At 44.7% G+C, this 21,003-nt stretch overlaps 1 protein-coding gene across 7 annotated transcripts in view; it reads left to right on the forward strand.

The window, feature by feature from the left end:
• COL26A1 (collagen type XXVI alpha 1 chain) overlaps positions 1–21,003 on the forward strand; it is a 195,883-nt gene that overhangs the window by 5,826 nt on the left and 169,054 nt on the right. For 4 of the 7 annotated variants that reach the window (XM_076354548.1, XM_076354550.1, XM_076354546.1 and 1 more), the window contains exon 1: positions 11,071–11,334. In XM_076354548.1, coding sequence (XP_076210663.1) covers positions 11,183–11,334 — 152 coding nt within the window. In that variant the 5' untranslated portion in view covers positions 11,071–11,182. Of the gene's footprint in view, positions 1–576; positions 649–7,257; positions 7,342–7,594; positions 7,717–9,095; positions 9,160–11,070; positions 11,335–21,003 lie in introns of those variants that run through there. The other 3 variants (XM_076354551.1, XM_076354552.1, XM_076354549.1) reach the window with 3 other exon arrangements.

The following is a 21,003-nucleotide window of genomic DNA, read 5'->3' on the forward strand; positions in this document are numbered from 1 at the left end:
TGATTCTAACTTAAAAATCTGTAGCATTGCTAATTTTGCCTTGATTCCCTTTGAAACCTGGGAAAAGTAGTACATTAGTTTCCAATGCTTGACTCACTTGCAGACTCCTCATTTGAAAGGTCCTCCTTAATATCTTATGGCTACAAATACACATATGTGTGAGACTGGCAATTTGATTGAATGTAGCCTGCCACTGTGGACTTGCTGCAATTGAAGATCTTTGCATTTCTGCAGGTAGAGGTAGAGTTAGAAGCAGCGTGTTGTACTATGTATTTTAAACACCATGAGGAATGTCTTGGAAATATAAAAAGCGAAGTAGACTGAGTACTGTAAAAGAGTTCATATTTAGTACAGATTGTTGATCATGTAGTATTAAGTGGTTCGTTATTTTATTGTTCTTCAATAATTTGAAAACATAAATCTTCTACTTTTGGCTTGGCTAGCGATGTTGTCTTGAGCTGGGTTATAAAAATACTATGCTTCACCTAAGCACAGATTGTTACAGTTTTCATCTTAATTAACAAGCTCCGGATTTAGATGGATTAATACAATCACTCTTTCTTTCTTTTGCCGTAGAAGTTCAGAAGTATAATCTGTCACTTGTGAGAACATAAAGAATTGGACTGGAAGCATTCCAAACTCTTTACTGTAAGTGTTCAAAGATTTAATGGAGTCCTCAGTCATAAAATCTTTAATTTGAACTAGACCTTTATATTCTCCATTCTTAAATTCACTATTTTTACATCCAGGAGATTTCCTGCTATCCAAGTATGTACGGAGGCCCTTTATTTCCCTCTGTGTGTGTTTTTTAATTCAAATCAAATGTAAATGTCAGTGCTTGATTGCACTTAACCTTCTTAGGTTCATATTTCTTATTTAATTGCATTACATTTTAAGGTTTAAGGCTATATATTTACTGCTGTTAATAGCACACCATATTTTAATGAAGCTGTTATCTTCTGCAAATATATACAGAACAATGGAGATTGATTATACAGGATCTTTTGAAGAAACTGTGTCTCCAAGCCATTTAAAATGAATAAACATAGTGGAGAGTTTCAGTTAATGTAGTTCTTTACCTAACACAGCTTCAAAACTAAGGAAATGAATGGTTGGGTTATCAAGACTGCTTGCTCTCCTCTTCCCCAGCCAGAGACTGCACCTCAGTAGGTCACTAGCCATAACTGCAGTGTGCCAGGGCATATGTTACAAGCTGTGGTTGTTCTCAGAGATGCTCCAGAATTGCAGCACTGCTTTTTCCAAAGCCCATTCACCTCCTCTGTAAGCTGGCTAGACTCCATCTCTGCCCGACCTACAGCTCAGCTCTGTAAATCTATTGTCAGTCAGTTCAGGGAAGGCTCAGAACATGGAAAATAATTATCTAATTTTCTTGAAACATCTGAAAAAAAGGCAAGTATTACCTAGAGATCATGTACAGAAAATCTGGGACAAATCTACTGTGCTCCGCTAGAAAGCCAGCCAGCTGAACACCTGTTTTCAATGCAAAATAGTGCATCACTCTACAGTTGGGGCACTGCACTGGGTTTTTCACAACAATCTTAAATACTCAAGATGTGAATTGAGCCAAAAAATGTTTTGCTGTGAGCCACTTCTTTCCAGGCACACAGTGAGGCTGATAGTCTTCTCCTACCATTCCATCACATACCAAAAATCTCCTTACTCTGGTCAAAACCTTTTATTTCTTTTTTTGGGCAACAATCAGTTTAAACATTTCAAATTACTTTTATCATTTCCTTTCTGCCAAAAAAAGAACAATTTATCTCTCTCTTTAGATTACGTCTCATCTTGCTTCTTTTATTTTTTCTTCTCTTCTTTCATTATTTTTACTATTTATATCATATCATTTTTATTCCATTTCTATTATCCTTGCAATAGCCATGATATATAACAAAGCACTAAACGCTGTGTTATAAAGGGAGGCACTGAGGGATTGCCCAATGGCTCTGGTAGGGCAAGGAGTTCAACCAGGTTCTTTCTGGGTGTAGACTTGACAGCCCATGTATCCTTCCTGCCTGAGACCCGGTGGCATGAGGGGTTGTGAGCCAGTGTAATCCCAGAGGATTATTTGGGGATTGGTTTTGCATCTGTAGAGAGATTGATCTCCCTTAGGCAGAACAGAAAACAGAGAGATGAAGAGCATTTCTTGTGGTGAAGGAGACCTGCATTCTATGTGAGGAGCTGGATATTTGCAAAGTATAATGATTCTTTCGTATTTAGCACCTTAGTTGCCTTTTTATTGCTTCCATGGAGGAATCTCTAAGACTCAAGAAAGGAGATTAGGTAGAGAGCCAGCTAAAGAGCAAGACAGTGCCTCTGAACAGTGTTGGGGTTTACTTACGTGATTGCTCCCCTTAGAATGAATAGAGCAAAATGTTCATAAAGGTAAATTGATAAATCTGGAGAATATTCTCTTTAAATAATCCCCAGAGCTCTCAGCCTAACACACAGCTGTAGAAAAAAGACCCCAACAACGGAACAGGATGTTGGGTTGCATTACAGTAAGAACAGAGTATATATCAAAAAGGTGTTATTGTTATTACATAAAACACTGGTGAGTTCTTGTTCAGAGTGCTCTTTTCACTATGCTCACTCTACCTAAGAAGGATATGATTAAGGGGATAAAGCAGAGAAAATGAGAATAATACTGTGCCTTTTATCTCTGAGTTTTAAAGCAAGACTGAAGAGCTTTGGTATTATCTTGTTTAAAAAGAGATCTTGCTGTGATTCAGTCAATGATTTTAAAATAATGAAGGGGACTAATCACATTGAAACAGACAAAGTCTATGAAAACAAGGAGACTTAATTTGAAAAATAGGATCTTGGGAAAAGAATGAAGATAGAGAAGGGAGAGGCTCATGTGAATGCTTGAAGAAATATGTAATGTCAGTTATCAGTGGGGTCCTGTGAATCACAGTGCTTTAGAGCAGAATAAGGTGAAGATAGAACTGTAAGGAAAATACGGGTATGACAGTTGGATTGTGGCTGACTGTTTACCAGAAACACACAGAGATGGTGAAAGCCATGCTGGAGCAGGCTCTGGGAAATACCTGCAGCAAGGAGGAAACAGAAGGTCCTGCAGCCTGTGTGGTAAGGTCCAACACAGGCAAAGATGGGGCAGGAAGGCACTGACTGGCAAGAAGTTTGCAGTGTGAAGACAGATGGCTGGCAGGTAAGGAGTTTGTGGAACAAGGTAGAGGAGAGAAGAGAGAGATGGCTGCTATTATCCGCCTTAACTGCACACACCTAAGGTGAAAATACTGGAGGCAATTTCAGATCTTAGATGGGCAGAATCATGCTGTGGAGGTGGTGGTCCCTGTACAATGACTATAGTGCAGTGATTTTCAGCTTGCAGCCCACAAACTTTTGAAGGACCATAGCCAACTTCTAGGGGGCCTGTGAAAGCCAGCTAAGAAAAGCAGACTATTGTGGTTAGGCCTCATTATCATGGCCCACAGGGAAAGTTCCTAGGAGATTTGAAAAAAATCAATAAAAGCTGGAAAAATATGGATGGAACATACAGATTTGCTGTGTGGAGGAAAGAGGACTCCAGTCTCCCCACTTGCATCCCCCCCCAGTTCTTCTGTTCCTTGGCTCCGCAGGGCAGGTGGCACAACCTCTGGGGTGTGCAGGAGCTGGGAAGAGGGTGCTTATTTCCATAAATCCTTTCTTATCTGTTTTGTGTGCCTTCACTTGTCTATTTTGTCAGGAAGGGGGTGAGCCCACTCCCTTTCATGTGACTTGCATGATACAGAAAGGGAACTCAGACTACCATTCATGTTGGGTTGCTCAAGTCAGGCAACCTGGGTCCATGGGGAAATTGAGAGAAGTAGGAGGATTTCAGGGCCAGCGTCCAAAACTGAGACATTCTTTGGTCATGAAAGTCCTTGCTTCTTTGAGATTCAGAGGGATCCGTGACTCGGGGTGGATTTTCCAATCAGCTAAGCATTCAGATACCACTGAATCTGGATATCCTATAGTCAGTGACTCCATTGAAAATTCCAGCCTGATATCTGGTAGCTCCTTCCACTGCATGTTATGAATTACTTCATTTTGTTAAAGAAGTTCAAGACCGTCTGTGGTTTGGAGAGTTTATAAGTTCAGGGTGCCCACCAGAGCCGTTCTATCACTCCCCATCTCTCAGGGGAGAGAAAATATAATGAAAAGCTCGTGGGTCGAGGTAAGGGCAGGGAGAGATCACTCACCAATTACCATCACAGGCAAAACAGACTTGACTTGGGGAAAATTAATCTAATTTGTTACCAGTCAAATCAGAGTAGGATAATGAGAAATAAAACCTAAATCTTAAAACACCTTCCCCCCACCCCTCCCTTCTTTCCGGGCTTAACTTTACTCCCGATTTTCTCTACCTCTTTCTCCTGAGTGGCGCAGGAGGATGGGGAATGGGGATTGTGGTCAGTTCATCACACATTGTCTCTGCTGCTCCTTCCTCCTCAGGGGAGGACTCCTCACACTCTTCCCCTGCTCCAGCATGGGGTCCCTCCCATGGGAGACAGTTCTCCATGAACTTCTCCAGTGTGAGTCCTTCCCATGGGCTACAGTTCTTCATGAACTGTTCCAGTGTGGATCCCTTCCATGGGGTGCAGTCCTTCAGGAACAGACTGCTCCAGCGTGGGTCCCCCTACGGGGTCACAAATCCTGCCAGCAAACCTGCTCCAGCGCGAGCTCCTCTCTCCACAGGTCCTGCCAGGAGCCTGCTCCAGTGTGAGCTTCCCATGGGGTCACAGCCTCCTTTGGGCATCCACCTGTTCTGGCATGGGGTCCTCCACGGGCTGCAGGTGGATATCTGCTCCACCGTGGACCTCCATGGGCTGCAGGGGGACAGCCTGCCTCACCATGGTCTTCAGCAGGGGCTGCAGGGGAATCTCTGCTCCGGTGCCTGGAGCACCTCCTCCCCCTCCTTCTTGACTGATCTTGGTGTCTGCAGAGTTGTTTCTCTCACATATTCTCATTCCTCTCTCCAGCTACAATTGCTGTTGTGCAGCAACTTTTTCCCCTTTTTAAATATGTTATCCCAGAGGCGCTACCACTGTTGCCAATTGGCTCGGCCTTGGCCAGCAGCGGGTCCATCTTGGAGCTGGCTGGCATTGGCTTTATCAGACATAGGGGAAGCTTCTAGCAGCTTCTTACAGAAGCCACCCCTGTAACCCCCCACTACCAAAACTTTGCCACGCAAACCCAGTGCAGTGTCCTGTACAGCATCAAGCAAGCAGGCAGCCCTCAGTGACTGAATAACGTGTAATGAACAGGAACATAGTTTGAGGATACAGACATGGAGACAGACCTCCCAATGTTTTCTTTAGTGACCTCAGTGATGGAAGAGGGAGCATGCTTATTAAATCTGTAGATGAGGCAAAGCTGGAACCGAATGCAAGAACACTGGAAGGCAGGATTAAAATTTCAAGTGCTCTTGATAAATTGGTGATATGATCTGAATAAAATAAGATGAAACTCATTAAGGACAACTGCAGGGCACTATGCTTTGGCAGGAATAATTTTAACTAGCAAATACAGGATGGGGGAAAGTCAGGCTAGCAGTTCTGCAGAAAAGGTAAAGAATCCCAGACTAAGCATGGATTAACAATGATGTACAGATGTCAAAAAGACAAATCCTCAGCCGGGCAGAGGTATTGCACAGAAGTATAGGTTATGGGTACCATACTATGAGATAGATGTAGACCAGCTGGAAAGTCCAGAGGAGAATACCAAGAAGGATCAGAAGTATGTAACATGACCTACAGGGAAGGTCTGAAGAAGCTGGGATTGTTTTGCTTCTAGAAGGCAAGGAGAGGTATTAAAACTTTTCTAAGAGTACTTTGAGGAATTAGAAGTCTGTTCAAAGAGAGGAGAAGTAGTTTTCTACATCCATAATGGAGAAGGTAAGACATTAAGAGCTTAAACTGCAACACAACAGACTGAGGTTGGATGTTACAAAGAACTACCAGTACAGAGTGCAAAAGCATTGGAATATGTTTTCAGAAGAGCACGGGGAGTTTCTGTCTTGAGGGCTTTCAGAACAAGGCAGAAAAAATTGTGCCAACAAAAATCTATGTATAATAGATCCTGCCATCTAGCACCGAGAAGGAAGAGGGGTTAGATAACTCTTGCAGTCCTTCCTGGCTACTTCTGAACGTGTACTCACATTTTAACTCAAACTCTGGCAGGTTTGAGTGCAATAGACCTGGTGCTATTTGTGCCTTGGCTTTATCACACCTGTGTGAGTCCCTGCTTTCCTGCATTCTTGGTGAGTCTAATGGATCACGGGTGTGTCCACAAACTCCCTGTGCTTGTGCAGATCAGTGCTTCAGTGCATGTCCAGTTGGGAGAATTTTGCCTGACATCAAAGGTGACATAAATTATTTTTCCCAGGACACAGTAATGCTCAGAGTATGTGTAATTCCACCAGACGTAGTCATTGTCTCGCTGATCTCCTGAATCATCACATTTTCCATCTGCTGAATTATGTTTCACTGAGTTATTTTATCCAGTATAGTACTTTATAATACCCACACAAGTGCTTCACTCATGCAAAGTTCTCATCTAAGGTCAATGAATTTTGCCGAAGTCATGACTTTTGGATCATTTCTTGTGCTTCATACAATATCACTGTCTATCATGTTTACTGTATGCTAAACTGCTTGTGTAAGTGTGACATTTTTTCAGTTCTACTCCATTTTGAGTTCAGCTGTGATTGATTTATTCCGGGTCAAATTCAAGAAATTTTCACACACTAGCTGCCTCCTAGCTTGAAAGAAAAAGCACTACAGTCTCCTAAAATTCTCAGTTTGGCTCAGGTTTGGTTTTACTTCCCAGTAATAGACATGTTACAATAACCTTAGTAATCTTATAATTTATTTTATAATAGAGGTCTTGAACTCTTACTGTTACTAACCTCTTATCCATCTCTTCTAATTTTCCAAGGTTTCTTTACTGCTTTCTTATATCACAATGAAATAATCTAGGCATCTTAGGAAGCTAGAAGGAGTTTATCCAAATTATTTTCGGTTTTAGATAGTCTTATCAATGACTCCATTCTAACTTCAGAAGGACACTTCATAATTCTAAAGCTCCACAAGGTTTTATCAACTAGAACAAAGCTGCTTTTCCTTTGGTTTCTTCCTAGTATCCGCATGAAAAGTGCACTCTCAAAATCCAAGGGATGGGCATTTCAAAATTTGTTTGCCATGATTCTAACAACATTGTGACTCTTTTTTTCAGCTAACTACTGACTTTTGTGATACTGTAAGTGGTGCTGAACAGTTGAGATGGCATTGCAATTCTGGAGCTGGACTCTGCTTACAGGTGTGACAGTGCTTTTCTACCCTTTTGAGCCACCTTTCAAACTGAAGACACTGTAGAAAACAAACCCCTCTTTTGCTGTATCATTCCAGTTTTTCCCTTTGCAACTGAATAAAAATCAGACTAAACTTTGAATGTTCCTTTTATTGACTGTATTTTCCCCCACTTCATTTATTGGCTGCCTTGCGTGCGGTGTATATGCCTGAAGAAATTATAGATGTTTTCACAGAACAGTTTCTGATGTCTTATGTCTCAGGTATGCCCAATGGACTAGGAAGCTGAAAAACACTCCAGACCATGTGAAATCCCATGTCCCCACACACGTCCAATGGATTAGTCTTCTGACGTGACAGTGTAAGACTGTCACTTGCATGGAAGGTGAGCAGTGTGTGGGAGGAAGGCCCTCCAGGGACTGCTTTTTCATGATAGCAAGTCAATAGGGTTGGTAAATTGAAAACCTGGCCCTCGTCTCTTTACTTTTTCCCCCTGTGCTTCCATGCATCGTGGCTTTCTGGTAGGCACCCTGCCTCTTCCATCTTGAACTGAATTGGTGAAATACATCCAAATAATTTATTTAGCCCTGATTGCCTGGGCAAATCTTTAATTAACAAGCTTATTTATGCACAGGCATAAAAAGTGTAGCTTTGTATTTGGAAATATATTCTGTCTGGTTTATAAGAATAGGACTGTTCAGATTTCAAGGGTTCTCTTCTCAAAGCTAGTCCCTCTGATAAATTGAATGGATTATGTTTTTGTTGGCTGTCTTTGTTACCTCCATCACTGTGTTTCCAATTTATCAACATAGTTTTGAGAAACTGTTAGAATATGTTGCACTCGTAAGCACCGTGGGGAGAAAAAATATTCATTTATTACTGCTATTGTGTTTGATTATATTATGCATATCCAAAGGACTAAAATGAAATGTCATCTTTAATTCTCCCCTTACAGTAGACAATATCACCCTTTCTTCTCTCTTTCCAAAAACAGCTTGGAAGTTAATTCTTCATTTTCATTTTAAATCAGCCATACAGAGTAGAAGCAAGTGTGCATAAGGGACAGGGCAGAAGTAATGGGAGCCTGGAGATCTGAGCTCTGTTTCTGGCCCTGCCTTTAGCTCTTTGCAGTCTTGAGCAAAGTCATTTGACCTCTGGTCTCTAGTCTCTCAGTTCATGAAATAGGAAGAATATTAGCCTCCTACAGATGTCTCTAATAATTTGCCAGAATCATGTCTTGTCTAATCACCTGTGTTTAATATCTCCTAGGGTCTTGCAAAGTCAGTGAAGGCTGAAGCAGCAAATTTTGCATGCAACCAAAAATAAAATGCTCTTGGACAGTTAAGACTTGAAGGCTGCAAAGAGCTTCCGAAGGGGCTAACCCAAGCCAGGAGAACGGGTCGGAAAGCCACTGGTGCTGTTTAGTGCTGTTAAATACTGATAAATGATCTATCCCAGCTTGTGAGGAGAGGGAACTTAGCATGTTTGGGACAAGAGGCTGAAACAGGCCCTCAGCACACAGCCTGGAGCTGCAATAAACTGCCAGGGGTGGGGGTCCAGCTGTACCCAGTTTGGCTGTGCACACCCAGCTGAGGATGATCACTCAGATTAAAGGGCAGGCGAGCCTCAGAGAACTGCCTAGTGTTTTGGGTGTGCTGCTGCTCCTGATTGCCTTCCCAGGAGAAGGGTGAATTTGAGGCAGTTTGTAGCCCTACCGAGAGGGGAGACCAGAGAGTAAGCCTCATTTTTTTGTTACCCTGTCAGGCTGAGCAGAGGTTTCCTGAGGACTGACTCTGAGCAAAATGGCTGAGTGGCTGAACATCCTAGGGTGAGTTGCTGGGAGCTGCTTGTTTTCTTGGGGGTGGGAGATGGGAAGGGAAGAAATTCCCCGTGGTGAGGGGACACTGAAGGGAAGGGTGCTCAGGCTGACCTGAGCCAGGGCTGGGGACAGAGGGCCCTGTTATGTCCCAGCTCCAGGCACTGAGGGCTTTTTGTGAATATATAGTGGCTGTTTCTGGGTGGGCTTGGCAGTTCAGTGCTGCTGGCCCAGACCTTTTGAGCTCCCTTTGAGCCCAGAGAGCACTGATCCATTGCCTGCTCCAGCCGTGGGTCTGGGACACCCCGAGGGCAGCTGTGGGGCAACCCCAGGGAGGCCGTGCTGAGCTGCGGTGCAGAATGCACCCCTGCCTCCTTGTGTGATTTGCTCCAATGATTAATGACAGCGGCTGTTTAAAAACCTGGTGCCTCATTTGCAGTCTAAACTTGTCTGGTTACAGGCTCCAGCCAGGGGCTATTTATCTCTGTGTGCAGGCTCTGGAGGTGGGCACCGTGGGGGAAGGGGTAGGTGCTCACCCGCGGGTGGGGGATGAACCTAGCCATTTTCCCAGTATCTTGTAGGAATCGTTTTCCAGCTGCAGAATCTTGCGGGGATTGTGTTGTCCCTGAGGGGAAGAGGTCTCTGCCTTTGCAGAGCCCCACAGGGAAGCCCCAGGCTCCAAGGATACCCCAGCAAGATTTGCTTTTGGTGGTAAATCAGGGCTGTCTTTGGATGGCTGCACAAACAGCAAAGGTGCGCAGAAGGGGGTACTCTGAGCTTGCAGGATCTGAGGGTAAAAACTTAGAAACGCAGTTGTGTCATCTTAAAAATTAAACCCCTCCTTGTGGTGTTTGGTTCCGTTGCTTGTCCGGTCGGTGAGCTGCAACAGCTCAGGTTCCTCTGGAGCTGGGAAGGGGACACGGAAAGGCCAGCAAATGGGGTCTGTGCCACTGTCACCAAGTGGGGGATGTACAAGGGCTTTCAACTCAAATTCAGCTGCCGTAGAGAGAGGGAGCCTCACTGCTGGCTTCCTTCTCGGGGTACTGCCTTTGCAAAACACCCACATCCTTCCATGACTGCAAAAACATTCCTCCTGTCTGTGGCTGGGGTTGACCGTGCAATTCTCCAAGTTCAGGGCCATCCTGGGTGCTTACGTGTGATGCCAAAATGAGCAGGATGCACATACTGAAGCAGAGATTACTTTTTCACTGATTACCTTGTGAATGAAGCATCTTAAAAAATTATTTATTTCCTACCTTATCTGTGTAACTTCTGCAGTGCAAACATGGCAGCAGGCACCAGCTTTTGGGGTGCACTGCTGAAATGCAGTGGGTTCCCCTCGAACTGGTTCTCGGTTAATCAGGCAGATGCAGGGCCTGGTGATCTGAGTCAGCGATGTTTCGGGTTTGGGACTGGGGCTCGGGCTTCCCCCGGGTGTGCTCCCTGCCTGCTGACAGGGTAGCTGGAGCCCAAGCCGCTGCTGAGCCTGGGCTTCTCGTGGTGATGCTGCCAGCTCTGCCCGGGTGTGAGCGCGCTGCCCCGGTGGGTTTTGTGCCCATGTGGGGCCGCGGCTCGCCTCCCTCGGCTCGGCCCAGGACCCCGGGGTGCCCGGCCGCCTTCACCGCCGGGACCCCCTTCGCAGCGGGGTCTGCTGCGAGGCCTGGCAAGGGTTAACGCCGAAACCCCACGCCCCCTTTGACGGAGTCGGACCAACCTCGCCAAATTTGAAAAGGCATCCGGGGCTGAGTGTGCGCCCTGGGCGCAAAGAGCCGCGCTGGCCCCGGACCCCCTGCGCGGGCAGCAGTCGCCGCCGCCGGGGCTCGGCTTGCCGAGGGAAGGGGCTTCCCTTCGGGAGCCGGAGCAGCGGTCCCTGTGTCCCGGGCACCCCTGCCCCGTGGTCCCCGGTCCCGGGGGCACCTCCGCGCCGTGGGATCCCGCCGTGACCCCGGCCGGGGGAGGCACGGTGGGGCCCCGCGCCTGCCGTGCCGTGTAAGAGGAAAAGGGGGGGCGGGAGGAAAACCCTGTTCTTGCCAAAATGCAGTTCGCTCTTTTCTTGTCCTGGTGCTGCTGCCTGCATGGATGTGCGCTAGGGACTGGCTTCCTCTATCAATTCCCAGCATCAACCCTGCAGCACAACTACCCAGAGCAGAGCTCGGGCTCGCCGGGCAGCGGCTTCGCCAGTCGCCGGTGAGTAAGACCGGGTCCGCCTTCCCGGCGAGGAGGCTGGGCCCCGCCGGTGGCTCCCGGGGGGAGCAACGGGCACGGCAAAACCGCGGGCAGCAATCCCCGCGGAGGGTGCGAGGGGCTCGCCGCGCTGCTGCCCCTCGGGGAGCCGGGCTGGGCTGCCCTCATCCTAAATGGGGCGAGGGAGGCTCCCTACCTGCCCGCAGCAGTGTCCCTCTCTGGGGCAGGCAGCGACTAGGGAATCGAGGAGCTGAGCTTTGGCAAATGAAACCCGCAAACTCTCCCCTTCTTGCCTCCCTCAGCCCGTCGGGGAGGGGAAGGTGACTTTGCCGGCTCCGCGGGTCAGCGTGTCCGTGTGCAGCCAGAGCTGTAAAACCTCCTGAACCCGGACGCTGGTGATGCCGGCAGAGGGAACTGTTACAGCCCTCGGCTGCGAGGAAAAACTTGTTCAGCTCAACAAAAGAAAGACCTTAATTACAGATCTCTATTCAAGAGCTGCAGCTTTCAAATAGTTGTTTAAAACCAAACCTCCCGCTCTTCTCCTCTCCCCCCACCCCAAACCAATTTCTTATAAACTTAATATAAATCAGTTTTGATTTACTGTATCTTGCTGCTTCAGTAGAGCAAACAATTTAGGCTTCTCCCCCTCCCCTCTGTTTTCTGTGGGTATTTCTCTAGAGGTGAAACAGCTGTTCAAATGAATGAACCGCACTGTATAAAGCGAGAGAGTGGCTTAACCTGATTCCAGTTGTTCTTGGATTTCACTTTTTTTTTTCCCCTGCGATTCCCTTAAATGGGGACTTGGGAATTTAATATTCAGGGCTCGTCCATCCTGTCTCTACCTCTTTTCCTCCTCCCCTTGCTAATACCTAGTATGCATGAGTTATGCTGCTGTAGAGGAGGGCTTATGTTAGCACCGCTTATTTGGGCTAGGAATTGGGATAAGGCATCTACACAGCAGATTTACATCAGGGTGTCACAGAAGTACAAGAGTGGGCGCTAGCCTTGTGCCTTGCACAGTTCTCACATATGGTGCATATTTCATCTCCAAGTGGGGGTGGTTTTGTTTGCTGGCCTGTCAAACAGGCCTCAGTCTGTAGGGGGTGTGATGTTAAACTACAGTAACTGTCAAAGGGTTTGAAACGGCAGAAAATTATAGGAGAGTAATGGGATAAACCTATCCCAGCTGGATCTGTTCCAACGTACCCCCTTCCCAAAGCATGAGCTGCAATGAGAACCACATGTCATTTGTCTTACATATCTATTAGCCTGCAGATCTTTGTTCAGAGCTACCACGCTTACATGAGTGCGGACTGTATTTCTGCTCACCGAAGACCTTCCCCAATTCACACTCTTGCACGATTTTCCCATGCCTCAGTTGTTTGGATAGCTGATGCTTTGTCGGGGGAACGCGTCCCTCTCCAAGTCTACACAGTGTTGTATAAAACCATCTAAAGCTGATTTAAACAATGATGTTGGGAAAGCTGGTAGATTTTTTTTTTTTTTTTTTTGTCCGATGGAATTTGCCATGTGGGAATCTCCCATTCTAGTTTAAAGCAGAGGGGGAAATAAAAAATTGAATGGAGGGAAAAATCACTGGTGGATGTTTTGAAATAAAAATTCAACTGCTTAGTCAAATATCGCACATTGAAGCAATCTTTGTATGTTTTAATTTCCCCTTGAGTGGTGGAGTTTTGTTGTTGGCAAATATCTAACAGCTTCACTTTCTGATGGGAAAATCTGTGTGGGAAAACTTTACCCAGCCACAATGTTGGACCTTTGAGGGGAGCCTCTTGCAGGGTGCAGCTTCAGGTTGGGATAGCTGTGCTTTTCTGGATTCAATACGGTGCTGGATAAGAATGAGGCTTTTTGCTCTACAGCCTGACACTGAACTATGTGGGTGTGAAGCCTTTTTTTTCAGGGGACTGAATTAGACTGGTATAAACTGTTGTTTACATTGTTCAGTGTCCCTTTTGCCATCCAAACAGGGGATCTTAGTAGCACCTGAATTATGTGAAGCGATAGCAGCTCCGTCACAGCAGAGCTTGCTGGCCTCTGCCCTGAAGAGGCTGCGGAGGACACAAGATGGTGGGTAGGTGATTACTATTAATGACGCTACGTGGTCATTCTTGCTTTCTCTTCTGCAACCTTCCCAGTGAGTGCTTTGCCTAGTGACTTCTGGCACTTCTCCTGGGTACCATCAGCCAAGTATAAGCAGGCCAGAGCCTTGAAAGTTACTGCTGCAGCTCCAGGTTTTGATACATTGCAGCACATACTGATGTGATGCTCTACAGCTGACATGTTTCCTTGATACGAGCCACACCATGTTCCTGCAGTTGTCTTTTTCTGTCCTTGATCAGCAAATGAAGACATGACTGAGCTGTTTGGGAATCTGCTATCAATTTTTTTAAAATTAGCTTGTCATAAAAGTTGTATTTCTCCAAGGGGGGGAAAAAAAAGTTGCTGGAATCTTTTGTCTTCCACCTAGAAAACCATTCAAAATTCAATAGCTGATATAGTCCTTGGTATCTAGGTTGCAGACTGTCTCAGAGATGGGCTTCTGAGGCTCTGATGACTGCTGAACATTTTTTCTGCCAGAAAACTAAGGTGCTGGGCAGTGTAAAAAGCTTGGGGTAGTGGTGGTGGAGGGAAATTTGGAGGGGGAAAAAAATTATTCACATCCTTCAAAATGGAATTGTGGAATACTTGTTCTGGTGGAATGTTGCTTGCTTTGTTTCCTTTTTTAAAATGAAAATTCAAGCTTCCGGTTGGCTTCAGTTGACAGATCTTGGTTATTAGACCAAAGACACTTGCAGCCTATCTTTGTGTGTGTTTGAATTGCTTTGAACTTCTGTAGCGGATGTGCAAGTAATAATGACTGAAATCCAAGCAGCAGCGTTTGTTGGCATTGTATAGATTGTAGCAGCCTCGCTATTTTGTTTGAAATTCACATTCAGCACGTGCATTTCTAACTTGCTACTGTGTTAAGGCAATGAGAATGGGAAGTAGGTCTTACCCAAAGCCTAAGAATGGAGGGGCTGTCTGCCAAGCAGAAACTGTTGTCCTCCAGACTTGGACATCAGAAGCTTTGCTAACTGAGTTAAGGGAAGCTTATTCCCATGGTGGAAGTAGCTTGGTTCTCAAAGAACGCCTGCATCTGAGTTAGTTGTCTTTGGAATTGGTGTTCTCCCAGCTTAACTTCTTATCCTGTTTTCCTGTAGTTTCAAATTAGTCATGCATCAAGTCCTTGTGAACTCAAGTGTGGGAGTTAAACTTCTGAGACTAGATGCAGTGCTTAGACTGGAAACCTCTTTGGATGTGAGGTGGAGGTAGCTGAAAGAAAACCTCCAAACATGAACCAGAAAGCCATGTGGGATGATAACTCTTACTGCTATCTTTACAGTAGCATCACAAAAGTCAGCTGGGGTGGATACAAAGTCCAACTGTAATGGATAGACCTTCAAAACACTTACACCTCAGCCTAAAAATTTCTTCCTGTGAATGAACATTAGAACCACGATGTTACAAATAACAGGACTCTCCAAGTAGGCATTCTTATCCAGACTATACTGGTAATCACAAATCAGTACTTATTTTGGTCATATAGTAATTCCTAGTGCTTGCTACAGCAGTGATGTTTCTTGAGGATGGATATGGAGAGGAAAGTACTATCGGTAATTGAAATCTGTAAGTGCAGCTTTTGATTGCTAGAGGCAGAGGTTTTGACATGGAAGGCCAGGTGGCTTCGTCCATTTCTTGTTGCCACATATGTGCCTTGGAGCACAGGCCAGGAGAGTGAGACCTGGGTTCCAGTTGTGCCTCTACCAATGGTTTACTCCATGTCAGAGGGCAAATCACTTTGCCATGGATTCAGTGAAACAATTAAACATGCTCTGTGTGCTGTTTTGATGTGGGAAAGATATTTAAACTGACATCAGCTTTCCTGTACTATAGCTTCTCTTTTTTTCCCCTGAAAAACCTGAAGTGTTGATGCTTTCAGATATTTAGGTGATGCTTGAAATATGTTGTCAATTATTCCTTGAGGCTAGCGGTCTCCTAATAGGTCACTTGAATGGCTGGCTTTCAAGATCAAGATGTCCGGGTGGACGTGTTATAGGTAGATCTGTTCTTTTCAAAATAGCTGCCTGCATTGTGCCTGGTCCTACAGCTACACATTTGCTAGGATGGAATTGTTCCTCCCCAGCCCCATTTGAAGGACTGCGCACAACTGCACTGTACTGTAACAGCCTCCAGCCTCTTAGATGAGGCTTTAGTACTTTTAAGTAAGTGTGGGTCTCTTTATGTGATAGAAGCCTGTTCTTAATATTAAAAGGTGATCTATAAATCAGTATCCTGATTTATGCAGTCAGAGTGCTTTCAGAACACGTATCTGGAATTTTCCTGACGGTTGTCTGTTAATTCTCTCTTTACCAGAGAAAGATGATTTGAACCTGATTTCAGCCCCAAATTCTGAACCTCTTGTGGCTCTTAAGTGGGTGTGGAACATAAAACTATACATATTGGAGAAATGTGGTTCTTTTTCCTTTTACTGACAAGATCTTGCTTTCTGAGTCATTCCCTCCATCACCTAATAGTCTGCTCATTGCCTGAGGTCTCTGGTTTTCTATAGTTTGCTATGGACTGTGTGAGGATGTCAAGCAAACAAACTGGAATTTGTGTCACGCTGAGTCCTCTGCACTAATTCCTCTTTGAAGTGCCCTACCCAGGTAACGAAGAGGTCAGAAGGTCTTAAGCTCATCACCAAACCCTGGAACTATCTGGTGTTTGTTTCCTGGACTCTGCAGCCATATGATCTTCATCTGACTTGTGGGGTTCAGTGCTGTAACTTTGCAGTGCAATTAACAGTGAAGCCAATGGTAGTGTAAGGACGTAGCAACACTGGAATGGCTTTGAAATACCAGACGTGACTGTAGTTATTGCAGTAAACTGTATTCGTTTAGGAAATCTCCTACTGTCTTGCCTTTCCAGCTGCTTGTGTGAATCATTTCCTCTCATGTAGGTTTCATTTACCAACTCTAGGAAGAAAAAGGGAGTGGAGAGGCAAAGCAATGGGTGGCAGTGAACTCGTGCTCCCCTTGGATAAATTAACAAATGTGTCTCTTTCAATAACCCTTATTTGTTCATTTTCTCAAAGCTGAGCTTGTTACTGCACTAAAATCCTAGTCAAAACACATCAGGTTAGAAACTTCACAGCTCTGCTTGGGGGGGAGCAGTTCTGTGACACTTGGATCATAGAATATTTACTCACCTCTTTGTTTTATTGGGCTGTGTCTTGATAAAGGGGGAAAAATGAAGAATGACTTTGAGGTAATGATGAAAGACTGAAAGCATAGAGTGCTTTAGGTCTGCTGGATTAGAATAATGGGACCAGCTACTCATGCTCTTTCCTGCATTAAACCTCTAGCATGTCTGGAAACATCATTGTTTTGTAAAGCACAGACTAACTCTCCTGTAGGGTAATGCTAAAATTCATCAAACCTAATTTCTGCAATATGCTCAAAGCTCTCAATTCGCTTTTAATTAGAGATGCAGACAGTGCTTAAATTTACTTTCACTGAGGCATGATGTTTGTTTTGAGGCTTTGAACATAAAGCTAGCCTGTGCCAACTTAGGTATCACAAAGACTCTATTAAGGATCATAGCTGCAAAAGTTTAAAAAAAAGCATAATGCTACTAATTGGGCTACTGTCCTGCAATTTTTCAACTATATGTATAGTTGAATAATACTAAAGCTCCTGCTTAGTGTACTTATGCACAATGTAGGACTGATCTGAATTGGAGTCCTTAATACTACTACAGAAAGGAACAAGGGTGGGACCTGTGATACTGTTCCTTATTGGTTTTGTTCCTTATTTCCTTTTTAGGAAGAAACAATTATTTGTTGACTTCCAATTTATTGCATGGAATAACATGGCTTAGATGTTTTGGTTGATTTTGACAAGTTTAGTGTTTTCCTCCTCTTGGAAATGAACAGATGTGTAAGTAAAGAGTGTGCTTGGGTGAAAGCGCCTGTAAGTTTTAGGCCTGGCTATTTGAAAATAGTTGAATCTTTTTGAGAGGACCAACAAATAGGAAGTTATTTCAGGTTTGAGACTCCTTTTCAGCTTCCAAAGCAGGGAAATCATAGCTCTGGCAAAGAAAAAAACTATCTGTTTAGAAATGGCTTTCACCCAGAGGCCCACACAATGGGTGCTACTGAGACAAAAGCTGAAGGCAGCTTCATAATGTTTCATGTTTGGGGACAGATCAGTCTCCTCCTCCATATCTAGGTGGTTTATCGGGAAAAGAGAATCTGCCACTTAAAATCGTAGTAGTTCATTTTTGAAACCTCTTTGAAGCTGAGAAGAGGCAGTATCTGTGAGCTTCTTTTATGTAGGACTCTTCCCTTTACTTCCCAGTGGTCTGCTGTGTGTCTTCTGCCTGTCCTGTGAGAGCTGAGTAAGGCTGTCGTTATCCCGCCACCTTCCTTTGGGCTGAGCAAACAAACCATCTCTCAAAACTTTAAAGCTAATGTGAGGTACCACTACATAGAAATGCATCTATTCACGTCCAATCTTGACATCAGGTTATGTAGTCAGATGTCTTTTTAATCAGTTCCAATGTTTCCTGCCCCTAGGAACTGGGTGGAAGTGATATTCTTTGCAGTATTTGTACTAGATATAGGCATGTGTTTGCTCAGAGCATCTCAGAAATGCCAGTGCAATGAAATCATGAGGCAGGGGAATATCCCCCTGGACATGGTCATGTAACCAAGTTACTGAGTCTGTAGAGTTAAGAACAGGTCCGGTCCTGTTTCTTCTGGGTGTGTCCACCCCCCCCGTCCACCCCCCCCCCCTTTTTTTTTTTTTGGTGTATGTGAGCTCTAGAGGGGAGTTGTTTTTTGACTTTGCAGATGGACAAGACTCCTGATTCCTGCTTTCCACTTCTCAATGGAATAAAAAGACCAAGTACATGTGGTGGGAAGAGACTGCCTCATAAAGGCAGTGTAGGCAAAGGCGTTTTATGAAAGATACCTGTTTCATGTGAGGACAGTTTTGGGTGTGGACCCTGCAGAAGCGAGGAAGGGAGTGCAGCAAATGGATTGCAGGATCTGAGTTAAGGTCTTTTGTTCAGTGTGAGAAACTGGAATAGGATGCTCCTTACCCTGTGCATGTTGGATGTTAGAGCTGTTTAGGACTAGGAAAAGGCAGCAGCATAGGTGCTAAATGACCTAAAGACTCCTTTTGCCCTGTTGCGATGACCTTGTGAGATGGAGTTGCTCCATTAAGGCACTGCACAAAAACTTCCCTTCTGTCCTTGGCTTGTTTTGTGCCTGGGGTCAGTCAACATCTGCTTTTTCCCCATAGGACTTTGCTTGTTTAGCCGTTCAAAAGTGTGGTGCTGGGAGCTTTCAGCTTGGTTTGAAATGCCTCTTCTCATCGCGAAAAGGCTTGGGGCAGATGGGCTGCTGCGGCTGTTCGGATGACATAACGTCTCTGTGCTGAGTCTGCCATTGGCCTGGTGCTGTGGTGCTTGGTGGGGTGTGGTAGCCCTGAACGGAAGGGCAGACATTTCTTTTTTTGCTGTGTGCTGCTTAGCACTTATTAAACTCAGATGTTTCTAACCCCTTCCTCCAGGCTCTCATTATTGCTGTAAACACAGCAGAGCACAGGGAGCTTTTTCAAATCCTCATTTGAGGCAGCAATGGGTGACAGCTCTACCAACAGCTCTCCAGTGTGCCTGTGTGTGAAGGGGGATTGACATGAATTTAACATTCCAACCCAAGGGAGATTCTGCTTGTGTTTTCCATAAAGAAAAAGACTTTTTTTCATCTGATGCCATTTCTCTTCCTCCTGCCTCAGGTTGCTTGGTTTCCTGGTGTTCTTGCCTGCTTCCCTCTTCTGCTTCCCCAGAACTGGTTTCTGCCACCCTGCTCAATGTGGGCTGTCTGGCTGCTTGTCTCATCACTGTATCTTGTGCAAACTTTGAGTTGTTTGAGTTTTCAGGTGGCAGTGAAAGCGATACCAGCTAAAATAAGGTTTCTGTTGCTGTGCTAGGATGACTAAAAAAGGCTCTCTTAGAAGAAAACACCTAGATCTGGCTGTCGGCAGCTCTGTATCTCAGCTGTACCTGTTCCAGATTTACTGTGTGGCTCTGACAGAAAATTATTTTTCAGCCTTTTGTGAAGGGAGAAAGAGAGGAGAGACTGCCATGGTAACAGGATCTTAGATGCTTCTTACCTATAAACCCCACTTCACACAGTGCGAGCTACCATACCCCCTGCAGGGGAACTTATGAATCCTTGGTATCTCTAAATATAAGCCATTAACTTTGAGGTGTAACCAGGATATTTATAACCTTCTTACCCACAGTTCTCAAAGGACTACATCCTTTGCAAATGTACTTATGAGTCTCAAATATCTGCCCGTTTAATATCTTTCTTTTTTGAGCTGAGAAATTCTTGGCCCAGTGAGGTATCAGAGCTGCTTTGTGCATGGCATCTGACTTGGTAAAAGCTGCGTTCCTGCAAGATCTCTGAAGATGTCTGTAAGATCATCTGTATGACTTGTTCTCGTGACATTTTTGCATCTGACTCTAGTTTTGTGTGCCTTGTTGTAAACTGAGCTAAAGATCCTGGTTCTGAACTGTCAGGAGCTAGGTCAGATGTTAGGAAGATCATTGCCATTTTGATGCTGTATTTAGTCACTGGATGCTAGATTTCCTTTTGGAAATCTAGGCTATCCTAAGACGTTTGAAGATGAGATACCCTATTGCAAGGTTCTTGAAATCTGGTCCTTTGAGTCTCTGGCTTGGTTTATAATTGCCCTTCAAGAGTTTCTGGTGCACGGGAGGTACAGAGAGCTTTTCTCATTTAGTACTCTACATCCCCAAGAAAACACTGATTTAATTAGTGGTCATTGCAGCTTTGAGGTGAACTTTTTTATGCTGCTTTTAATGAACTTAAAGCTAAAATGGCAGCAATCCTGAGAATTGAGCTGTCAGCTTGTGTCTGTCACTGGCACTAGCAGTACAGGACAGAGAAAATCTGATATGCTTAAGCTTCAGTATTTCAACATGGCAAACCCCACTAACCTAAACACTGAGGGGGGAGCTGCATTCTTTGCTATGCCTAATCTCTGTATTTTGTTAAACATGCATTCCTGCCAGAACTTTATTGGACAGAACAATAGTGACCAGCTGGGCAAGTGACCCTGGCTTTTCTGGTCGGCAGAGGAATTCAGCATCTGAGGAGTTCAGATTCTCATGTGCGGCTTAAAGTGATCTGGATTTACTTGCTTTTAATTATCAGCTGGCTGATTCATAAGGCTTTGTTTTCCACCCTCTTTCCCAAGAAAAAGGCTGATCCCTTAAATGCTCAGTGTATATTCTAGAGAGCAGCACAAAGTCTGGGAACTGAGACTTGCAAGTTCTCTCTCTTTTCTTTCCCCTAAATAAAATGGGAATAGTAATACTTCCCTTCATGTAAGGGAAGGCTCTGGGGAGTATTTCATGAGGGTGTGGTTAGATCTTAGAAGGAAAGCTGCAAAATCCAAAGTATTGTATATGAATATATGCAGAAGTTTATAATAAATCTATGAATGATAATACTTGGCACTTGCATAAACTTCCACTCTTACAGAATAGAGGTCATTGTGCTTCCTGTTTACTGCA

The sequence above is a fragment of the Aptenodytes patagonicus genome, chromosome 17 (assembly GCF_965638725.1).
Source record: "Aptenodytes patagonicus chromosome 17, bAptPat1.pri.cur, whole genome shotgun sequence".
NCBI classification, from domain to species: domain Eukaryota; kingdom Metazoa; phylum Chordata; class Aves; order Sphenisciformes; family Spheniscidae; genus Aptenodytes; species Aptenodytes patagonicus.